This window comes from Anomaloglossus baeobatrachus, chromosome 11 (assembly GCF_048569485.1).
Source record: "Anomaloglossus baeobatrachus isolate aAnoBae1 chromosome 11, aAnoBae1.hap1, whole genome shotgun sequence".
NCBI classification, from domain to species: Eukaryota; Metazoa; Chordata; class Amphibia; order Anura; family Aromobatidae; genus Anomaloglossus; species Anomaloglossus baeobatrachus.
The window spans coordinates 119,121,548-119,141,002 of record NC_134363.1 but is presented as its reverse complement, the minus strand read 5'-3'; the positions used below and the strand labels follow the sequence as shown (position 1 = coordinate 119,141,002).

General features: G+C 48.5%; 1 protein-coding gene across 4 annotated transcripts in view; it reads right to left on the bottom strand.

Annotated features, from left to right (window-relative positions):
* Positions 1–19,455, bottom strand: part of GRIK4 (glutamate ionotropic receptor kainate type subunit 4) — a 564,520-nt gene that overhangs the window by 248,196 nt on the left and 296,869 nt on the right. For all 4 annotated transcript variants that reach the window (XM_075328390.1, XM_075328391.1, XM_075328388.1 and 1 more), the window contains exons 3-4: positions 11,538–11,702; positions 3,234–3,331 (exon numbers count right to left, since the gene is read on the bottom strand). In XM_075328390.1, coding sequence (XP_075184505.1) covers positions 3,234–3,331; positions 11,538–11,702 — 263 coding nt within the window. The remainder of the gene's footprint in view (positions 1–3,233; positions 3,332–11,537; positions 11,703–19,455) is intronic.

Genomic DNA, 19,455 nt, shown 5'->3' with positions numbered 1-19,455 from the left:
CCATCATGCGGCCCTCATAATTGTCAGAGGGCCATCATGCGGCCCTCACTTATAATTGTTAGAGGGCCATCAGGCGGCCCTCACTCATAATTGTCAGAGGGCCATCATGCGCCCCTCACTTATAATTGTTAGAGGGCCATCAGGCGGCCCTCACTCATAATTGTCAGAGGGCCATCATGCGGCCCTCATTCATAATTGTTAGAGGGCCATCAGGCGGCCCTCACTCATAATTGTCAGAGGGCCACCATGCGGCTCTCACTTATAATTGTTAGAGGGCCATCAGGCGGCCCTCACTCATAATTGTCAGAGGGCTATCCTGTGGCCCTCACTTATAATTGTTAGAGGGCCATCATACGGCCCTAACTTGTAATTGTTAGAGGCACATCATGCGGCCCTCATTCATAATTGTTAGAGGGCCATCAGGCGGCCCTCACTCATAATTGTCAGAGGGCCACAATGCGGCCCTCACTTATAATTGTTAGAGGGCCATCATACGGCCCTAACTCGTAATTGTTAGAGGGCCATCATGCGGCCCTCACTTATAATTGTCAGAGGGCCATCATGCGGCCCTCACTTATAATTGTTAGAGGGCCATCAGGCGGCCCTCACTCATAATTATCAGAGGGCTATCATGCGGCCCTCACTTATAATTGTTAGAGGGCCATCAGGCAGCCCTCACTCATAATTGTCAGAGGGCCATCATGCGGCCCTCATTCATAATTGTTAGAGGGCCATCAGGCGGCCCTCACTCATAATTGTCAGAGGGCCACCATGCGGCCCTCACTTATAATTGTCTGAGGGCCACCATGCGGCCCTCACTTATAATTGTCCGAGGGCCATCATGCGGCCCTCACTTATAATTGTTAGAGGGCCATCAGGCGGCCCTCACTCATAATTGTCAGAGGGCTATCCTGTGGCTCTCACTTATAATTGTTAGAGGGCCATCATACGGCCCTAACTTGTAATTGTTAGAGGCCCATCAGGTGGCCCTCACTCAATTGTTAGAGGGCCATCAGGAGACCCTCATTCATAATTGTTAGAAGGCCATCAGGCGGCCCTCACTCATAATTGTCAGAGGGCCATCATGTGGCCCTCACTTATAATTGTTAGAGGGCCATCAGGCGGCACCTCACTCATAATTGTCAGAGGGCTATCATGCGGCCCTCACTTATAATACATTTTGGAGGGTCATCAGGTGGTCCTCACTCATTCGTTTTGAAGGCCCATCAGGCGAACTTCACTCATAATTTTTTGAGGTCCATCATACTGCCTTCACAACAAATTTGTCTTCCTGCCCTACTTTGCAGCGGAATGCAGGCCAAGACTCTTGAAGCATGAACAGTGCAAACAGGTGGTTGGCTGGATGGCAGGTAATGCTTCTAGTATGTTTCGCAGCAGCACCCTGCCTTGTGGTAAGTTCTCAGGCCAAAGGTTAGCTGTAGAAATGAGCAAAGTCGAACTGTAAAGTACATGGTTCGTCCTGGACGCTGGGTGTCCGGGGCTTGGACTCAAACACGGACTTTTAAAACTTTTGGTTATAGGTTGCAGTAGCAAGGATTATAAGACCCTGCAATAAACCCTGCCTATATGCCTCTAATGCAAAAGTATCCTTTCTCCAGCAACTATCCCTACATTAAGTGCAGCTAACACTGGTATTAATAAGGTAAAGAATAGAATAGATGTAACCCTGATAAGGACTTATAGTATTAGGTTGCAGCAGCAAGGACTGTAAGGCCATAATACATTATCCCTTCTCCACCAGCTCTGAGTCACCAGCGTGACCCTAACTCCTTTCTAAGCCCTGGTGTATTTCCCCTCCCCCTCATCCACCCAAGGGGTGAGCCAAGACCGTAGTCACAAACCCTACAACTAAACATGGACCAGGGAATAACCAAAACTTGTAGACACGGCAATCAAACAAAAAGGAGCGACTATATGTGCACAGGGGGAAATTACATAAAAGGGAAAAAGTAAACAAACAACCGGGAAACTTCCACACCATACAATAAGCAAACCACAGTTCACCAAAACTGGATCACCACAATAAGACCGGAATTGCTGCAGAAGCTGGAGCTATTATCGGCACTGAGTAGCAGGAACCAGTACTTTATATAGGAAGGAGACGGCTGAGATTGGTAATTAGCAGCCTGAGCTCCTAGCAGAGTTCCCCAGGTCAGCAGGAATTAACTCCTGCAGGATTGAGGAACAGTGCACATGAAACAGCCGACACCCAGCTCTGGCTGAACAACAAGGAGACATTAGGTTGTTTGTCAGACTTTCTAGTGTAAACAGAGCCTGCTGCTGCCGTGGAACCTAATGAGTTTGGAACTGAACATCGCATGACAGGTCTTACTATTTACCAGTGCAGTGTAGAATTTCCTGTGTATCTTATGATATGCTGTGATCTCCTCACCAATGTTTGTAAGAGCTGACAGAGAGAAACCTATCACAAGCAGGAGGAAGGGGAAACAGGCTGAAGCTTGAGCGAAAGGAGACAGCAATTCCTTGTTGCTGATCTAGTATTTCTACTATTAAATAGGACTCAGGTCAGAGTAAGTGCAGTGTGATGGGATTCCAGTAACTGCAAAGCCAGAGTCATGAATGGAAATGTAGTCTGCGTTAGAGAGGCTTTATCAAATCAGAAGAAGGAGCCAAGATTGCAGATACTAAGAAATGTCCCGTCAACTAAAACACACGGCATCCAAAAGAGCTTGTAAATTATTCTTTACTAAAAGCTTATGCTGCACTGTATAGGCAAAAACATTTGCTACATTGCAGCATCAGCTCCACATTTATTCTGCCTTGTTTCTATTGTGGTGCGTGTTTCACTCACTATGACACTACGAGCGAGCTTTCATATACAAGCAATAAGATTAGCCATAAGATACATCACAGAAGATTTTATGCTTCTCGCTTACATCACAAACTACATTGTAATTAGATTGTTTGTAAGAGGAGCAAATGTAGAACAGTGGAATTCACGTAAAAGAATGGCGCTGATACACTGCTGGATTGTGGCTTTCAAGGGCATGAATAGATGCCGGCTGTTTACAGTTTTAGGAGAAGCATTGTTAAAAATTTAGTTCCACTTTACAGACATAATTGTCAAGCAAATCAGAGAAAAACATCTAACATAACATGGAGTGAAAGATCAAAGAAATGAAATGACAAATGTGTCATGGCAGGTTAGAATAGCAAAGTATGCGACAGACTTATTACTAGAGCAGGCTAACCTCCTTCTCTCCACAGATGTTGCTGATGATGGAGCTGGATGACGGGCTGTACGATGGGCCCAGAACCCCCAAAACTCCTTTGGGAAGGATCTGGCACACTGTAGCAAGGAGATAAAATTCTGAGTTATTTATGAATCACCAAGGCTTTTCTTCTCTTTCAATTTCATGGACGGAATCGTGATTTAACTCAAGCAAACAATACAGCAAGAAAACAGACAGACTGTTCATGTACATAAATTATCCTTCTCACTCTCTGAGGATTACCCAAAATGAATCAGTGAGGAAGTTGTCCCATTTTTAAAGCTTAGATGTATGACTAATGTAATCGAGTTGCAAATTATTTATATATATCTGTCTATAGTATTTTTCTGTGCAGGAACACATGAAACGAGTCCAACAGATACAACGAGGTAGGACCTAAAGGCATGCTCTTAAAGGGAGCCTGTCAGGTGCCATATGCACCCAGAGCCACAAGCAGTTCTGGGTGCCTATTGCTAATCCCTGCCTAACAGTCCCTGTATACACTAGCATAGATAAAGACATATATAGAAAAATTATTTCTAAAGATCCTTTATGATATGATAATGAGAGCAAGGACTAGTCACAAGGGCGTTATATCCCCCTGACTAGTCCTCACTCTTAGCATGCTAGAACGCCCACAGGGGTGTGCTAACTTGCTATTCAATGCCCATTGCTTAGAGTCATCGGCGGTGATGCGCGGACCTGTGTCTATTGTCACCGCTTCAGACGCCGGGGTTAGGCTCTGTGCGCATGATCAGAAGTCCCGGCACTTCCGGCCATGCAAACTATGAAGCTAGGTACATGTCCTGGCTTCAGAGAGGTCTAGTGCACATGACTGGAAGTGCTGGGCATTCTGATCATGCGCATTTGTGTCGCCCTGGGCAAGCCAGGGGTCACAGGTCACAACACCACCACACCCCACATCCCAGGTAGGCACACCTAAGCTGAACCAAAAATCCTTGTTGCCTTCCTCCAGGAGTCTGATGATGCACACCAGGGGGTGGGCCAGGCGGTTGGCTCCGCCCACCGAGGAGCTCACAACTCTGGAGGCGGGAAAACCAGGCAGATAGCCCCGGGCAGGGGAAGAGTGAAGTCCAGTGAAGGGCTAGAGTAAACAACAGAAAAGTGGAAAAGGAGGAAAGCAAAAAGTGGTGACAGAGCAGAGAGTGTGCAAGCCTGAGAGCCCAGCTTTGTGTAGGGCCAGAACAGCAAGGTCAGCGACGGCGGTGACTGTCCGGAGGGGGACCGTTTGGAAGTTCCTGGAAGGACCCCGTTGGCTGTGTGCCCGGTGGTCTGGAGCAGTGTTCCGAAGGACAGTCAGCACCAGGGCAGGGGCCTCTCGGACCCCGGCAAGGCTAGGAGTCGCCAGATTTGCCGAATCCGTCAGTGAAGGGGACGTAGATTCCCCCAACAACCAAGTCCCGATTGAAGGCAACAGCCCAACCCGTACAACAGAGGCACCGCCACCGCCAGGGCACCAGTCTCTGAGGGCCAGCGCCTGCGGGCAAAGTGTAGTGCTCCTCCGGCCCAGCTTGAAGCCGGGGAGCGGGTTACCGGTGGGGACCCATCGCAACCAACTGTACATACAGGTGCAAGGAAGAGGGACATCACCGTCACCTACCGGGAAAGCAAAGCAGCCGTCTGTGGGACCGTCCTACCAGCCGTTGGTTTACCGTACAAACTGTGTCCGTGTCTCAGGCTGAGTGAGTACCACAGTGCCGCAAGGCACAGCGCTGCCCCCGCGTCCCTGCGCCCACCAGGCCCCGCACCTCACCACCCATCACCGGGCCCCGGGATCACCAACCCCTACCCACGGAGGGGCAACACAACACCTGGCTGCTCCCCATCACCATCCCCGGGATCCCCACTCAGAGCAGCGGTGGTGCAATCACCACAACCGTGGGTGGCGTCACGAACTATAACAATCCCCCACACCACAAATCCCCTTTCACTCACGGGCGAGGAGCGCCGCTCGAGAAACCCCCGGGATCCGGCCTACGGCTCGAGCCACCACTGAGCAACCGGACCCGAGCAGAAGGGGTGAGCGCAGTGTGCTGACACCCTCCTCCCCGCCCGCGACAACTTGGCGTCACGAACAGGATCTTACCGCTCTGCCGTCTGGTAGAGGTGCGCCTTGTTACCGCCGGAGGTATCCGGCAGAAAAATTTCAGAAGCCGCCATCTTTGGCGCGAAAAGTTCCCGCTCGAGCGTCTTCTCGAGTAGTAGAGGCGCGAAGGCCAAAACCCTGCCCCGAGAGAGGAGGGGCCGGAAAGAGCTAAGGGGGACGCGATGGCGGCTGGCCGCATGTAGCTGCGGCTATAAAAGCAGGGACGCCAGGACTCTGCAAACATCCCGTTCCTGGAAGAAAGAGAGAAAGCCATCATGTGGATGCCGTCCCGCGACACCGTACCCCCCGCACCTGGAACCGCGGCGTGGGTAGAGATCCGGACCGCGCAGCTCTACCAACGGCTGCAGGTAAAGATGCAGCTCCTCATGGAGGAGTGGGAGGCCGACATGGCGGACGTTGTAGCCACCGTGCGGAGACGCGAGGAGGAAGCGGAGAAAGGGAGGGTGAGTGACCCACGTCCCGATGCCCAGGAAGGGCCGGTCATCGCGGCTGCGGGGCCCGGTCCAGGCCCTCTCCCTTCGCTGCCTCCCTCGCCACCCGTCCTGGAGGCTGTGACCCCGCCACTAGGCCTGCTACCACCGCAACCGGTAGCAGTACCCAGCGTCCCCGCCCAAGCGGGCCAACCTGTAGCCGGAGCCCGCAGCAAGTCAGCGGTGTTGCCGTGGAAGACTCCGAAGACCGAACCGGAGGCATCCCCTGAGAAACTCCCCGAGCCGGAGCCGATGACCCGCTCCGGGCCGAAGGCCCAGCAGCGGAAAGCCCCTAGGCCCATCCCCCACACCTCGGCTGAGGTTGCGCCGGGTTGTTGTTGTAAAGCAGCGCCCAAGGCCAAGACACCGCGGGACATGCCACCCAGATTCTTAACAGTGGGCAATGTCCAGGATGTCCCGCGGGGCCCGACCCGTGCGCCGGCGCTGGCGGCAGCGCCGTACTGGGATAGGGAGCCGGTACCACTGGGCCTGGAGATCGCCGAGAGGGAGAGGAAGAAGGCTGAGATGGTGGCCAGAGCGATCCGGGAGTGTAAAGAGTGCTTGTTTGCTTGTTTGAAAAGTTTAAAAGTTTAAAGAATGAAGAAAAATGATTACCGAACAGTAACCAGATTTGCTTTGTGATTAGCAACCGGCTAGAGCCGGCACCGTTGTCCCCGTGGGGACCGTTTAAAAAGTTATGCATGGGAACTATCCATGGACAAGCCCGTGAACTTGCAGGGCAACCACAGACGCTAGTGGCTTGTAAATATGTTGGGTACCGTTACCGTTTCCGCAGGCCGCCTCCGGAGAGGCAGGTTGGAGGGAGGGCCCTGAGCAGAGCAGGCCAGGGCCCAGCCACCAAAGGAACCGGTGGCTACCCTCTGGAGGGGAAGGACAGATCCCGCTCGGGTACCGTGTGCTGGACTGTGGGTCAAGGGGTGCTGCCTGGGTTTTAGGGGCAGCATCAGGGCCAGGTTACTTGGGTGGGAGAGAGCGGAAACCGTGACCGTATACCGTTGAAACGTTAAAAGTAAAATGTGCCTCCCGTCTTGGGAAGAAGTTATTAAAAATGTTATTATTGTTTGTTTAACCCTGTTACCCCTTTTTTTTTTCAGAAAAATAAAACCGGTGTAGGACGGCAGCCCGCGGACGGTCTGCATTTTGCTAAGGGGGAATGTGTCGCCCTGGGCAAGCCAGGGGTCACAGGTCACAACACCACCACACCCCACATCCCAGGTAGGCACACCTAAGCTGAACCAAAAATCTTTGTTGCCTTCCTCCAGGAGTCTGATGATGCACACCAGGGGGTGGGCCAGGCGGTTGGCTCCGCCCACCGAGGAGCTCACAACTCTGGAGGCGGGAAAACCAGGCAGATAGCCCCGGGCAGGGGAAGAGTGAAGTCCAGTGAAGGGCTAGAGTAAACAACAGAAAAGTGGAAAAGGAGGAAAGCAAGAAGTGGTGACAGAGCAGAGAGTGTGCAAGCCTGAGAGCCCAGCTTTGTGTAGGGCCAGAACAGCAAGGTCAGCGACGGCGGTGACTGTCCGGAGGGGGACCGTTTGGAAGTTCCTGGAAGGACCCCGTTGGCTGTGTGCCCGGTGGTCTGGAGCAGTGTTCCGAAGGACAGTCAGCACCAGGGCAGGGGCCTCTCGGACCCCGGCAAGGCTAGGAGTCGCCAGATTTGCCGAATCCGTCAGTGAAGGGGACGTAGATTCCCCCAACAACCAAGTCCCGATTGAAGGCAACAGCCCAACCCGTACAACAGAGGCACCGCCACCGCCAGGGCACCAGTCTCTGAGGGCCAGCGCCTGCGGGCAAAGTGTAGTGCTCCTCCGGCCCAGCTTGAAGCCGGGGAGCGGGTTACCGGTGGGGACCCATCGCAAACAACTGTACATACAGGTGCAAGGAAGAGGGACATCACCGTCACCTACCGGGAAAGCAAAGCAGCCGTCTGTGGGACCGTCCTACCAGCCGTTGGTTTACCGTACAAACTGTGTCCGTGTCTCAGGCTGAGTGAGTACCACAGTGCCGCAAGGCACAGCGCTGCCCCCGCGTCCCTGCGCCCACCAGGCCCCGCACCTCACCACCCATCACCGGGCCCCGGGATCACCAACCCCTACCCACGGAGGGGCAACACAACACCTGGCTGCTCCCCATCACCATCCCCGGGATCCCCACTCAGAGCAGCGGTGGTGCAATCACCACAACCGTGGGTGGCGTCACGAACTATAACAATCCCCCACACCACAAATCCCCTTTCACTCACGGGCGAGGAGCGCCGCTCGAGAAACCCCCGGGATCCGGCCTACGGCTCGAGCCACCACTGAGCAACCGGACCCGAGCAGAAGGGGTGAGCGCGGTGTGCTGACACCCTCCTCCCCGCCCGCGACACATTGACACATTGTACACATTGTACACATGTCACCACTGATGATGGTGGGCAATGGGGATTGAATAGCATGTTAGCACGCCCCTGTGGGCAAGCTAACTTGATAAGAGGGCGGACTAGTCGGGGGAAAATCACGCCCTTGCGACTAGTCCCTCAACTCATTAGCATATCATAAAGAATCTTTAGAAATACTTTTTCTAGAGATCTCTTTATCTATGCTAGTGTAAACAGGGACGGATAGGCAGGGATTAGCAATATACACCTAGAATTGCTTGTGGTCCTGGGTGTATATTGCACCTGACAGGTTCCCTTTAAAGAAAACTAAACTGCAATGCCAGACACAGCCTGTATGAGTGGTACTACATTGTAGAAATTCTACTTTTTTTTTATAATCTGGGATATCCCTTTTAACCATTTTAATCATACCTTAAACTTCAGGAGCTGTTAAATCAGTGAAAAAAACCTTCATTAAAGGGGTTGAACAGGATTGGGTTTAAGTTTCCATTAACTCTATGTGACTACAGACTTGTGAATCCTCACAGTGTACAAAGTGCGTACTGTCAGGATTCTCTTGATGCCTGTAGTGAGTGGGCGTGTGACAACAAGTATGCATAATATAATTTGCATACATGCAGTCATGCCTCACTCAATACAAGTGAACTGAGTGAGGCAGGACACATCTAGTCGGACTGGGGCCAGAAATATGTAAACCGCATTCTTGCAGTCACATAACCGCCTGCTCCAGATGCCAATACTGGGGAATCCTTACTGTAAACTGTGTGCGCTGTGAGGATTCATAAGTCTTCAATCATATAGAGTTGAACTCCAAGACTTGAACCCCAAGCCTGAACAATCCATTGGAAGACTCAAGTAGTTATGTAGTTGACATAGAGCAGGTGCTTGGAGACCAAGGCAAGGACATTACCCCTGTACCATTATCAGCTTGTGAATTACCCCTTTACTTTGACATCATTTCTTTATAATTTTTTATAGTGAGACATCACTATATGCATCATCTCTGATGATTTGTATGCTGTGATGTCAGTATGCAGATCATTCTTTTAGGGGCACTTTGCACACTGCGACATCGCAGGTGCGATGTCGGTGGGGTCAAATTGAAAATGACGCACTTCCGGCATCGCATGCGACATCGCAGTGTGTAAAGGCTGGATGATACGATTAACGAGCGCAAAAGCGTCGTAATCGTATCATCGGTGCAGCGTCGGCGTAATCCATGATTACGCTGACGCGACGGTCCGATGTTGTTCCTCGCTCCTGCGGCAGCATACATCGCTGTGTGTGAAGTCGCAGGAGCGAGGAACGTCTCCTACCGGCCTCACTGCGGCTTCCGTAGGATATGCGGAAGGAAGGAGGTGGGCAGGATGTTGACATCCTGCTCATCTCCGCCCCTCCGCTCTGATTGGCCGCCTGCCGTGTGACGTCGCAGTGACGCCGCACGACCCGCCCCCTTAACAAGGAGGCGGGTCGCCGGCCACAGGGACGTCGCACGGCAGGTGAGTGTGTGTGTGAAGCTGGCGTAGCGATAACTTTCGCTACGCCAGCTATCACCACATATCGCTGCTGAGACGGGGGCGGGGACTATCACACTCGGCATCGCAGCATCGGGCTGCGATGTCGCAGTGTGCAAAGTGCCCCTTAGTCACATGCAGACTAGACATGTGTAGCTTAACTCAATAAAAGTGAATTGAATTAGGCAGGACACGTCGAGTCGAACTGTGGCCAGATGTATGCAAGTCGCATGCTTGCAGTGACATAGGCACCCGCTGCAGGCGCCAACACTGGAGAATCCTGACTGCAAACTGTGTGTGCTGTGAGGATTCATAAGTCTGCAGTCACATAGATTGACTACAGACTTGAACCCTAACCCTGGAGAATCCATTTATAGACTCAGGTATTAGTGTAGTATCATAAGCTGCTACACTTTTTGTCTTTGGTGGGCCAATGCTAGGCAGCCGCTGCCATGGCAAATAAAAAGTAATGAGATACATTAAGAAAACATAGAAGTTTACAACAAAAACAGAGTTTTGTTTTTACACAAATCACTAGTCAGATTGCACAATTTTACCATTTAAAGCAGACTTTACACGCTACAACATAACTAACGATGTGTTGGCGGGGTCACGTTGTAAGTGACGCACATCCGGCATTGTTAGTGGTGTTGTAGCGTGTGACAGCTATGTGTGGTTGCGATTGAATGTAAAACCGTTCATCGCATACACGTCGTTCATTTGCTAAAAATTGCACGTCGGGTTGTTCAATGTTCCCGAAGCAGCACACATCACAGTGTGTGACACCCCGGGAATGATGAGCAGATCTTACCTGCGTCACGCGGCTCCCGCTGGCAATGCGGAAGGAAGGAGATGGGCGGGATGTTTACGTTCCGCTCATCTCCGCCCCTCTGCTTCTATTGGCCGGCTGCCGCGTGACGTCGCAGTGACGCCGAACGTCTCTCCCACTCCAGGAAGTGGATGTTCGCCGTCCACATCGAGGTTGTGTGGAAGGGTAAGTACGTGTGACGGCAATTAATCGGTTGTGCGACACGGTCAACAAATTGATCGTGTCGCACATACGATGGAGGTGTGTCACATCGCATACGATATTGTTTGCTTAATTGTAAGGTGTAAAGCAGGCTTTATGCATCAGTGTATTAGAAGGATATAGGGCAGGTGCTTGGAGACCAAGGCAAGGACATTACTCCTGTACCATTATCAGCTTGTGAATTATCCCTTTACTTTGTCATCTTTTCTTTATATTTTTTATAGTGTGACATCACTGTACGCATCATCTCTGATAATTTCTATGCTGTGATGTCATTATTTTTTAGTTGTGTGCAGACTAGACATGTTTAGCCTCACTCTATACAAGTGAATTGACTTAGGCAGGACACGTCTAGTCGGACTGTGGCCAGAAGTTTGGAAGTCGCATGACTCAACCACCAGCTCCAGGCGCCGATACTGGAGAATCCTGACTGCAAACTGTGTGCACTGTGAAGATTCATAAGTCAGACTGACATGACATCAGTTGGTACTGTTTTCCTATATGCCTTCACTATGTGCAATATCCAATTTCTGTGTCATCATTGTTTGGATTCATCGTTAGCTAAAGCTCTACTGAGTGACTTATCCATTTACTTTGACAACACTGTGTGGGCTTTATCACTACAGATTAAACAACTTTTTATTTTCTGATCACACTTCCTGCTAAAATAAAATCAGGCATGTTAAAAATGTACAATTTAGCTAATTGGCATCATATTTTCAGTAGAAGAAAATTCATACTTGTTTCTGCCGTCTCATATTCACTGTCTCGTAGAAGCTCAAAGATGTCCACCTCCAGCTTGGATTTCCCTTGCCTCTCTGGGGTCCGGTTTATTCTGTCCTTGGCCAGTGTGATTGAAAGTCGTTCTCCCCTACTGCATTCCATTGGGTCATCTAGAATTGCAGCTAGGAAAGAAATGAGATTACCTTTAGAAAACATTCCCTTGAGAAAAGTGATGATGAATTATTTTCACTTAATTCGTTGTGCCTTTTGTCCTTTTTAGCATCGCTGCTTTGTTGTTGAGATTTAACATTTTGTGTTAATCTTATCAGGCAAGATATTATTATTCCAAAATCGGCAGGGGGTACAGTAATTATGCATATTCAGAGCGATTAGAGAGTGCACATTTTACAGCATGTTATCACTCGACTTCTTATATACTTGTACAAGTGGATAAAGTGCGACGGGTGAAAGGCTGACCCCCATGGAATTAGGTTTTTTTTTTTAGGTGACTGTGAAGGAAATGATTGACGTGACCGAGAGACAAAAAAACATGAAAAGAGGTTTATCACTAAAAATAAGCCTTCATTCCTGCTAGACCATGCTCAGCTCCGCATCTCAGTTTATAATAGCAATAATACATTCATTGTATAAAAGTAATGTGCCCCCTTCGAATGTTTCTGATGTCCATACCATTAAAGCAAGGTCCTCTGAAAGACATCTGCTTTGCTCACTAAAGGCTTTCTGTCTATTCCCATATTCCCAGTTGCCTCCATATCTCTCTCATCAGATTCTTTGCCTCTGCCTCACATCAAACATTCTGGCTCCGTCAGTTTAGCTACTGTGAGATTCAGCGGTAAAAGATCATTTGCAAAAAAACCTTAACTTGTTCTCCTTTCTCACTTCAGCACATTGTGTAGTGCCGGTCCTCCGGGACGCAAACTCCGCCACCAATATATATCTATGCTCTGTAATCACAACTCCTGCAAGGCAACATGCCATAGGAAAAAGAAGCTTAAATGGTTTGTACAGATGTAAGAGGGTGGCCAGAGAAGGATACTTCTGTTCACTACTCCAATATTACCATCTGGCAGAGGACCAGGACCATCAGGAACTGATTTGCAGGGAGTATGTTTCCTCTAGAGAAGAGTTGGAGAGGGATGTAGAGTCAGGTGGCAACTATGGCACAGTTACAAAATATAAAAGGCTCAGCCAGCAGCGAGAAGGTGGAGTTGGTGCCAAGATTATCAGGGGAGCAGACGTATGTGGAAGGTCAGGCTCATGTCTCCTGCAGTGAATCATCTGCAAGTGTGCTGAACCCAGAGTAACCCGAAGACTGCATACCATTACCAGAGGTACCTGAAGACTGAATACCATTGCCAGAGGAACCCAAAGACTGCACACCATTACCAGAGGTACCCAAAGATTGTATACCATTACCAGAGGTACCCAAAGACTGCATACCATTACCAGAGGTACCCAAAGACTGCATACCTTTGCCAGAGGAACCCAAAGACTGCATACCATCACCAGAGGTACCCAAAGACTGCATACCTTTGCCAGAGGAACCCAAAGACTGCACACCATTACCAGAGGTACCCAAAGATTGCATACCATTACTAGAGGTACCCAAAGACTGCATACCATTGCCAGGGGAACCCAAAGTCAGACTATGTGGTCAAACACCCAAGATTGGACGTCGAGGACCATAGCGAATATATACGCAAATTCTAATGTTCTAAGTAGCATAGCTGGGTTAATGCACAGGGCTATGATAGGCGGCCATCTAGTGACTGGGTCAGCATAGCACTGGACCTATCCTGGAGCAGAGGCTAGTCAGATATGGTTAAGTCAATGGAAGGGAGGAGTGACAGTTAGCAAGAGGCATGGTTAGCGGGACAGGTTTCGAGGGGTGCCATTTCTGGATTGAGTGAGAAAATGTGGACACAGTGTCAAGGCCAGTCAGGGAACCCTGAGGTAACTTCGAGAGGTCCTGAGCCTATGGCTTACCCCAGCAGGCTTGTGCGACTAGAGAACCGGCGAGGCCCAGAAGCGGATGCAGGTTTCAGGAAGAGGGGGAGTTTGAGGACAAGGTACAAGATAGCGGTGGACAGGTCAAGAAAGAATACACCAGAAACAGTAAAAATGGAACCAGGAAAAGTTGAGGGCATGTCTGCCATAACGGTGTGAAAAATAAACTGAACAAGTTTGGTTGCCAAGGAAACTTTGATATTGCGTGTGTTATTATTTTGTCTACGACAAGGAACGACAGCAGGTGATGGACACCAGCCCGAAGAAACCAGTCAGTGTCATGCACCCCACCTGAAGTCACACCCCTACACGGACTTTCCTTGGTGAAGGAGTGCGGCGCCCATACGGCCTGGCATTCATGCCTTCCTTCAATATTGACAGGCAGCTGTCTCTGTCAGACCCATAGACTTTGAATCAAGTAGTAGTGTGCATGATCGACCACTGCCCCATTCAAATGAGGGACTTGGGGTAGTCATGTTGTCATAACTAGTGAGGAACACAGTTCGGGGACCAGAAAGTTATCACCTATCCTATGGAAAGATGATAACATGTCATCTTGGTACAACCCCTTGAAAGTGAATGTCCTCTTTTTGGTTCCATTTATTTGTTAGAACTACATTCTGTACTGATTAATTGCTTTTGTTTGTCTATTGATATATTCAGAGCTCATATCTTCTACATAAAAACACTGAGGGATGAAATTATAGAAGTTGACTACCTTAACTATGTAGAGAGAGCCAAGGAGCTTACTGGTGAACTCAATGCATATGCGGTAAACAATAATCTCCTAGGTTCTTTTTGGTGATGACAGCAGGCATTGTATCTTTTCACTTTAGGTCCATGCACATGACTTATAACTTTGTATTAGAAAAGTTTAGCTCTTCGATTTGGGAAATGCTTAGCACAGAATTACGAATTTACAGTTCAATCATTGTAAGCTGAAAAGTTATTCTTGTTTTTGGGGGGTTTTAATTCACTTTTTCAAGATGATAGAAAGACTGTATAAATTAGGCTATGTTTACATGCAGCATTTATCTTCCTTATTTTTCTTTTCTCATTGTTTTCTTTGGGTCGAAAAAATGCTGCAAATATGCTGAAAACATTGACATGCTGCATTGAAAGAAATGCGGAGGTAGACTGCAACAATGTTTCCTGATCAACCAGTACACGGGAGGAGGTGGCGGAGGAGGCTACTTTGGTGGCGGTGAAAGTGGCGTTGGACTCTTCAGAGGAATTCTCATTGTTCTCAGCTGCAAACTACAATTGAAAGAAATACTGTAGTTCTCAAATTTAGTGAAAAAAAAAAAAAAAAAGCAAGCATGATAGTCCTGAAATCTAATAGCTTTTGCTGATACTATTTAAGGCCCCCTTCACACGCACGTGCCTCCGGTACGTGTCTGACAGTTTTCTCACGTACCGGAGACACGTACACACGGGGACCAAGTTATTCCTATGGTTTCGGACTCACATAAGTATTTTGGCATGGAACGTGTGTCCGTCCCATACTTACGTGTGTCCGTGTGCTCCACACACCGACATGTCCGTTTTCTCTCCGGCATCACGGGTGTCACACGTAACGCAAACGTGTCACACGTAACACAAACGGACCACACGGATGTGTTCAGTGTGACACGCACCAGAGAAAAGACATGTGTCTGCATGAAAACAAAACAAACCTTTACTCACCTTCTCCAGCCCTGTAGACTCTGCCGCTGCTGTCACTTGCTGCCGACCGCCGCTCATTATGGTCATTGAATATTCACTTCACTGCAGCCGGAAGCGACAGCAGCGGGGAGTCGGCAGGACCGGAGACCGAAGATCAGCACCACGGACAGCGACGCCAGAGACAGGTGAGTAGAAAGTACCCGTTGTACATGTGTTATCATGGATAACACACGGAGAACACGCATAGCCCATAAACACCGGTCACGGAGGGCAAAACGGAACTCTCACACGTGCGTGAAAAACGTGCGTGGTTTTTCACGTATGTGTGAAGGGGACCTAAAGGGAATCTGTCACCTCTTTGACCTTTTTAAACTGTTAATATGGCCATACAGGTTATAGAATGCTAAAAAATTACATACCTCTATGTCTCATATCTGATGCCTTGTTGTGGAAATATCATCTTTTATCACTTTGTGTAAATGGCCTCTTCCAGGCTATGGGACGGATGCTGGCTGGAAGATAACTCCACCTCCAGAGATTATTATAAATAAATGGGGCATTACCAGTGTGATGGCCACTCTCTGCTCTCACTACAGACCTGTGTGTGATTATAACTGACATTTCTGCAGGTTCCTCTCAGATTCAGCTTCATCTCACAGGCAGACAGTGTTGCATCATTGTTGCAATGCAGCAGAGCTCAGGGAGCTGCAGAAAAAATGTGTTTGAAAGAAGACAAATTTCATTTCTCCTGTTCTGTCAGTTACTTGTCTCACACTGGTAACGCCCTTTTATTTAAAATAACCTCTGGAAGCGGAGTTATCTTCCAGGCAGCATCCGCCCCATAGCCTGGAAGAGCTCTTTTACAGATAGATAAAATATGATTTTTCCACAACAAGGCATGTGATATGAGACACACAGGTATGGATTTTTTCAGCATTCTATAACCTGTATATTAACATTTTAAAAAGGTCAAAATGGTGACAGATTCCCTATAAAAACACTGCAATAATTCTGCATGTGAACATAGTCTAAGAATATCCTCTTCAGCTGTGGTCTAAAGCAGCCAAGAATCATATTTTTGTAGCTCCCGTTGCTGGGATAACTGTTTGGTAACCCCTTCAGGATAGGATCAATTTTTCATTTTTTTCATCCATCAACCATATTTTTTTCCTGATGACATACTGCAGTCGTATCAGATCTTATTTTTTTGTAGAATGAGTTGCAGTTTTGAATTATACTTTTCACATTATCATATAAAGTACTGAAAAATGGGAAAGAATGTCTAAGTGTTGTCAATTGGTGAAATAAAAATGCAATTCCATTATTGTTTCTTTTTTTATTTCTTTTTTACGGCTTACATTTTTCATTAAAAATGATCTGGCAACATGATTCTTTAGGTTAGTATGATTATAGCAATAACAAATATTTTTTTGCGTTTTTTGTGAAAAAAAAAAATCAAAGCTTTGTAGAAACGAAAAAATTGGTTTCTGTGTGAGGGTGGCGCAGGGCAGTAGTTACAGGCAAGGGGCTCAGCGGTCCTTCAGTGGTCTGTGCCCCGGCCACCTCTTCAGAGCAAATGAAAAAGGATTGGTGGCGATGTAATTAGGCCCTCAAGCAGACCAGGGTTCTTCTGCTGGGAGTCACAGACACAGATACTTATTTCCTTCTCATTTAAAACACAGAACACAAGAGTCTTTAAATTCACCAACATATGAAAACACCCCATAGACATCGTAGTACAAATGTATAAAACATTTTATTAGTAATAATGCACAGGGTATTACAAAAATTACAGAGCAATAGTCAAAGATAACCGGAATGGGTAGTGAAGGAAGAGGGGAGAACCCCACGTGACCCAGGAGGAAGTCAGTTATTAGAAGCAGGACCTGCCAGACAATTTAATATGTGTAACAGCCAACTGTCCATAGAAGGCCCACATAGGGACCAATAATCCAAAGTGCCACTGGTCAATAGCCCAAAAAAAAAAAAATTAGACAATAGCCTTATGTTAGGTCATACATCCGTATAACTAAAGGCCTGTGTATAAGAACCTGACACGATGGCCAGGATACGCCATACAGCAAGGCTATAACCCCATAAACAATCAGGGGTGCCCAAGCTGTATAGCTCAACTGACTATCTATGAGGCATGGAGGCTTACCCGTAAAGGCAGACGGTCCACAGATCCTGAGGGGCACGTGGGGACCGACGTCCCAACACGTGTTTCGTCCAATACTTCGTCGGGGGACGGTAATTAAAAAGTGTGAGGAGTGGGGTTTAAAAGGGGAGCCAAATTGTCACTGGCACGCCTCCATTCCCCATGTGCGCTGCAGTGGGTGGCCGCCACGGAGCGCGCCGCGGCACAGTCTCGGCGGCCGGAAACCGGCAAAACAGGAACTTCCGGTGACGTCACCAAGTACATCCGGTTTCCCTCCGCAACGAGCGTTGCCACAGACGCGATACCAATCAGGCGGAAGCCACTGCAGCGCTACATCAGATGGACCAACACCTTATGGAACCACCAATCCAACCTCCACAATCCCGTCATCCACCATATGGCATCTAATGCACAAATATATATTAAACATTTTTGCATATAGAATGGAAAATCCCCTAGTAACCACTCTGAAAGGAATATGTTACAAGGTACATATGTATTATACATTATTCGTATATACACGCCACAGGTGGTACTAACATGGAAGAGATGAAGGGAAAGGGCACCCTTGCATACAAAAATGAAATATCCCCCAATAGCGCCTATAAGAGAGATCTATTACAAGGCACATACATATGATGCATTATTCATATACAGACACCAGAGGTGGTGTTAATGTGGAAGAGATAGAGGAAAAGAGGAGGAGAAAAGATAGGCAGACGTCTGCAAAAGAAAAATAGATATAGGAACATGGACCAAGAATATACATGCTGGTTTCAACATAAAAACAATTCCAGACAATCCATGTCCATGTTGTCTGCCACAATTTCGTAACCTCCCGATCTTTTGTTGTTCTGTAGACATATATAGACTTCCATTTCTTCCGGATCGAAATTGATAGCAGACCCTTGGGGGTAGTGGAGGCGGGGTGGGGGTATGGGGGGTTAGAAGGGGGGGAGGGAGGGAGGGGAAGGGAGGGAAATTGGGGGAGGGAGGGAGGGGGGGGGGGGGGGGGGGGGGGAGGAGGAAGGGGACACCGGAAGGAGCCAGATAGATCGACATTCATGACAATACAGGTCCCTTAAAATTAAACAAAAAATAAAAGACACACTGTTAAAAGAGTCATAGGACCACCAATAAATACAACATGAAAGACACATCTAAAAGTATATCTAAAGATGCGCAAGAGGTTACGCAATTGTTCACACCTCCATTGCGCAATCAGGGGGACACAGTCACCCAGAGGACCAATTCACGAGTCACTTGAATCCGGCTGGGAGGAGCGCAACCCCCCTCCCCCCAGTCGGATTTGTTTAGGAAATCACCACTGTGGCAGTAAGAATCTCGCCACCACTGTGGGAGTGAGTTATAGAAATGAAGCGAAAGAAAGCCGTTCATTTAATCCGTCCGGAGCCTGAGTACCCAAGACAAAAATCCAACGGCACTCCACTTGTGCCAACCGTCTTTTGAGGTCACCACCCCGAATACCCAGATGTATCTTATCGATACCACGGATCTTAAGGGATGTGGGGTCACAGTTATGGACCTCCCTAAAGTGTCTGGGTATCGTTTTAAGGGATTCGGGGTTGGTGGCCTCTTTGGCCGCCAGAACATCACGCACATGCTCCCTTGTGCGGATTCGGAGCTCACGTGAGGTCAGACCGACATATATCTTGTTACAGCCACATGTGGCGTAATATATTACGCCAGATGTGCTGCAAGAGATGTATGCCCGAATGGAAAACTCCCTCTTTCCGTCCGCTGAGCAAAAAGTTGTAGCCCGGATGATGTTCTGGCAGCCACGGCAGCTACCACACGGGTAGCAACCTACACGTTGGGGACCACATCCAAAGAGGGGGGTACTCTTGGCCACATAGTGACTATGCACTAATGTGTCCCTGAGACTCCTACCCCTCCTTGCCGTCATCAAAGGGCGTTCTGGTAAATAACCACGAAGGGAGGGCTCAGTATGGAGAATGGCCCAATGTTTGTTTAATATGCCTCTGATTTGGTCCCACTGTCGGCAGTAAGTGGAGATAAATCTCGCCACTGGACTAGACGTGGATTTTGTGATAACATTCCCA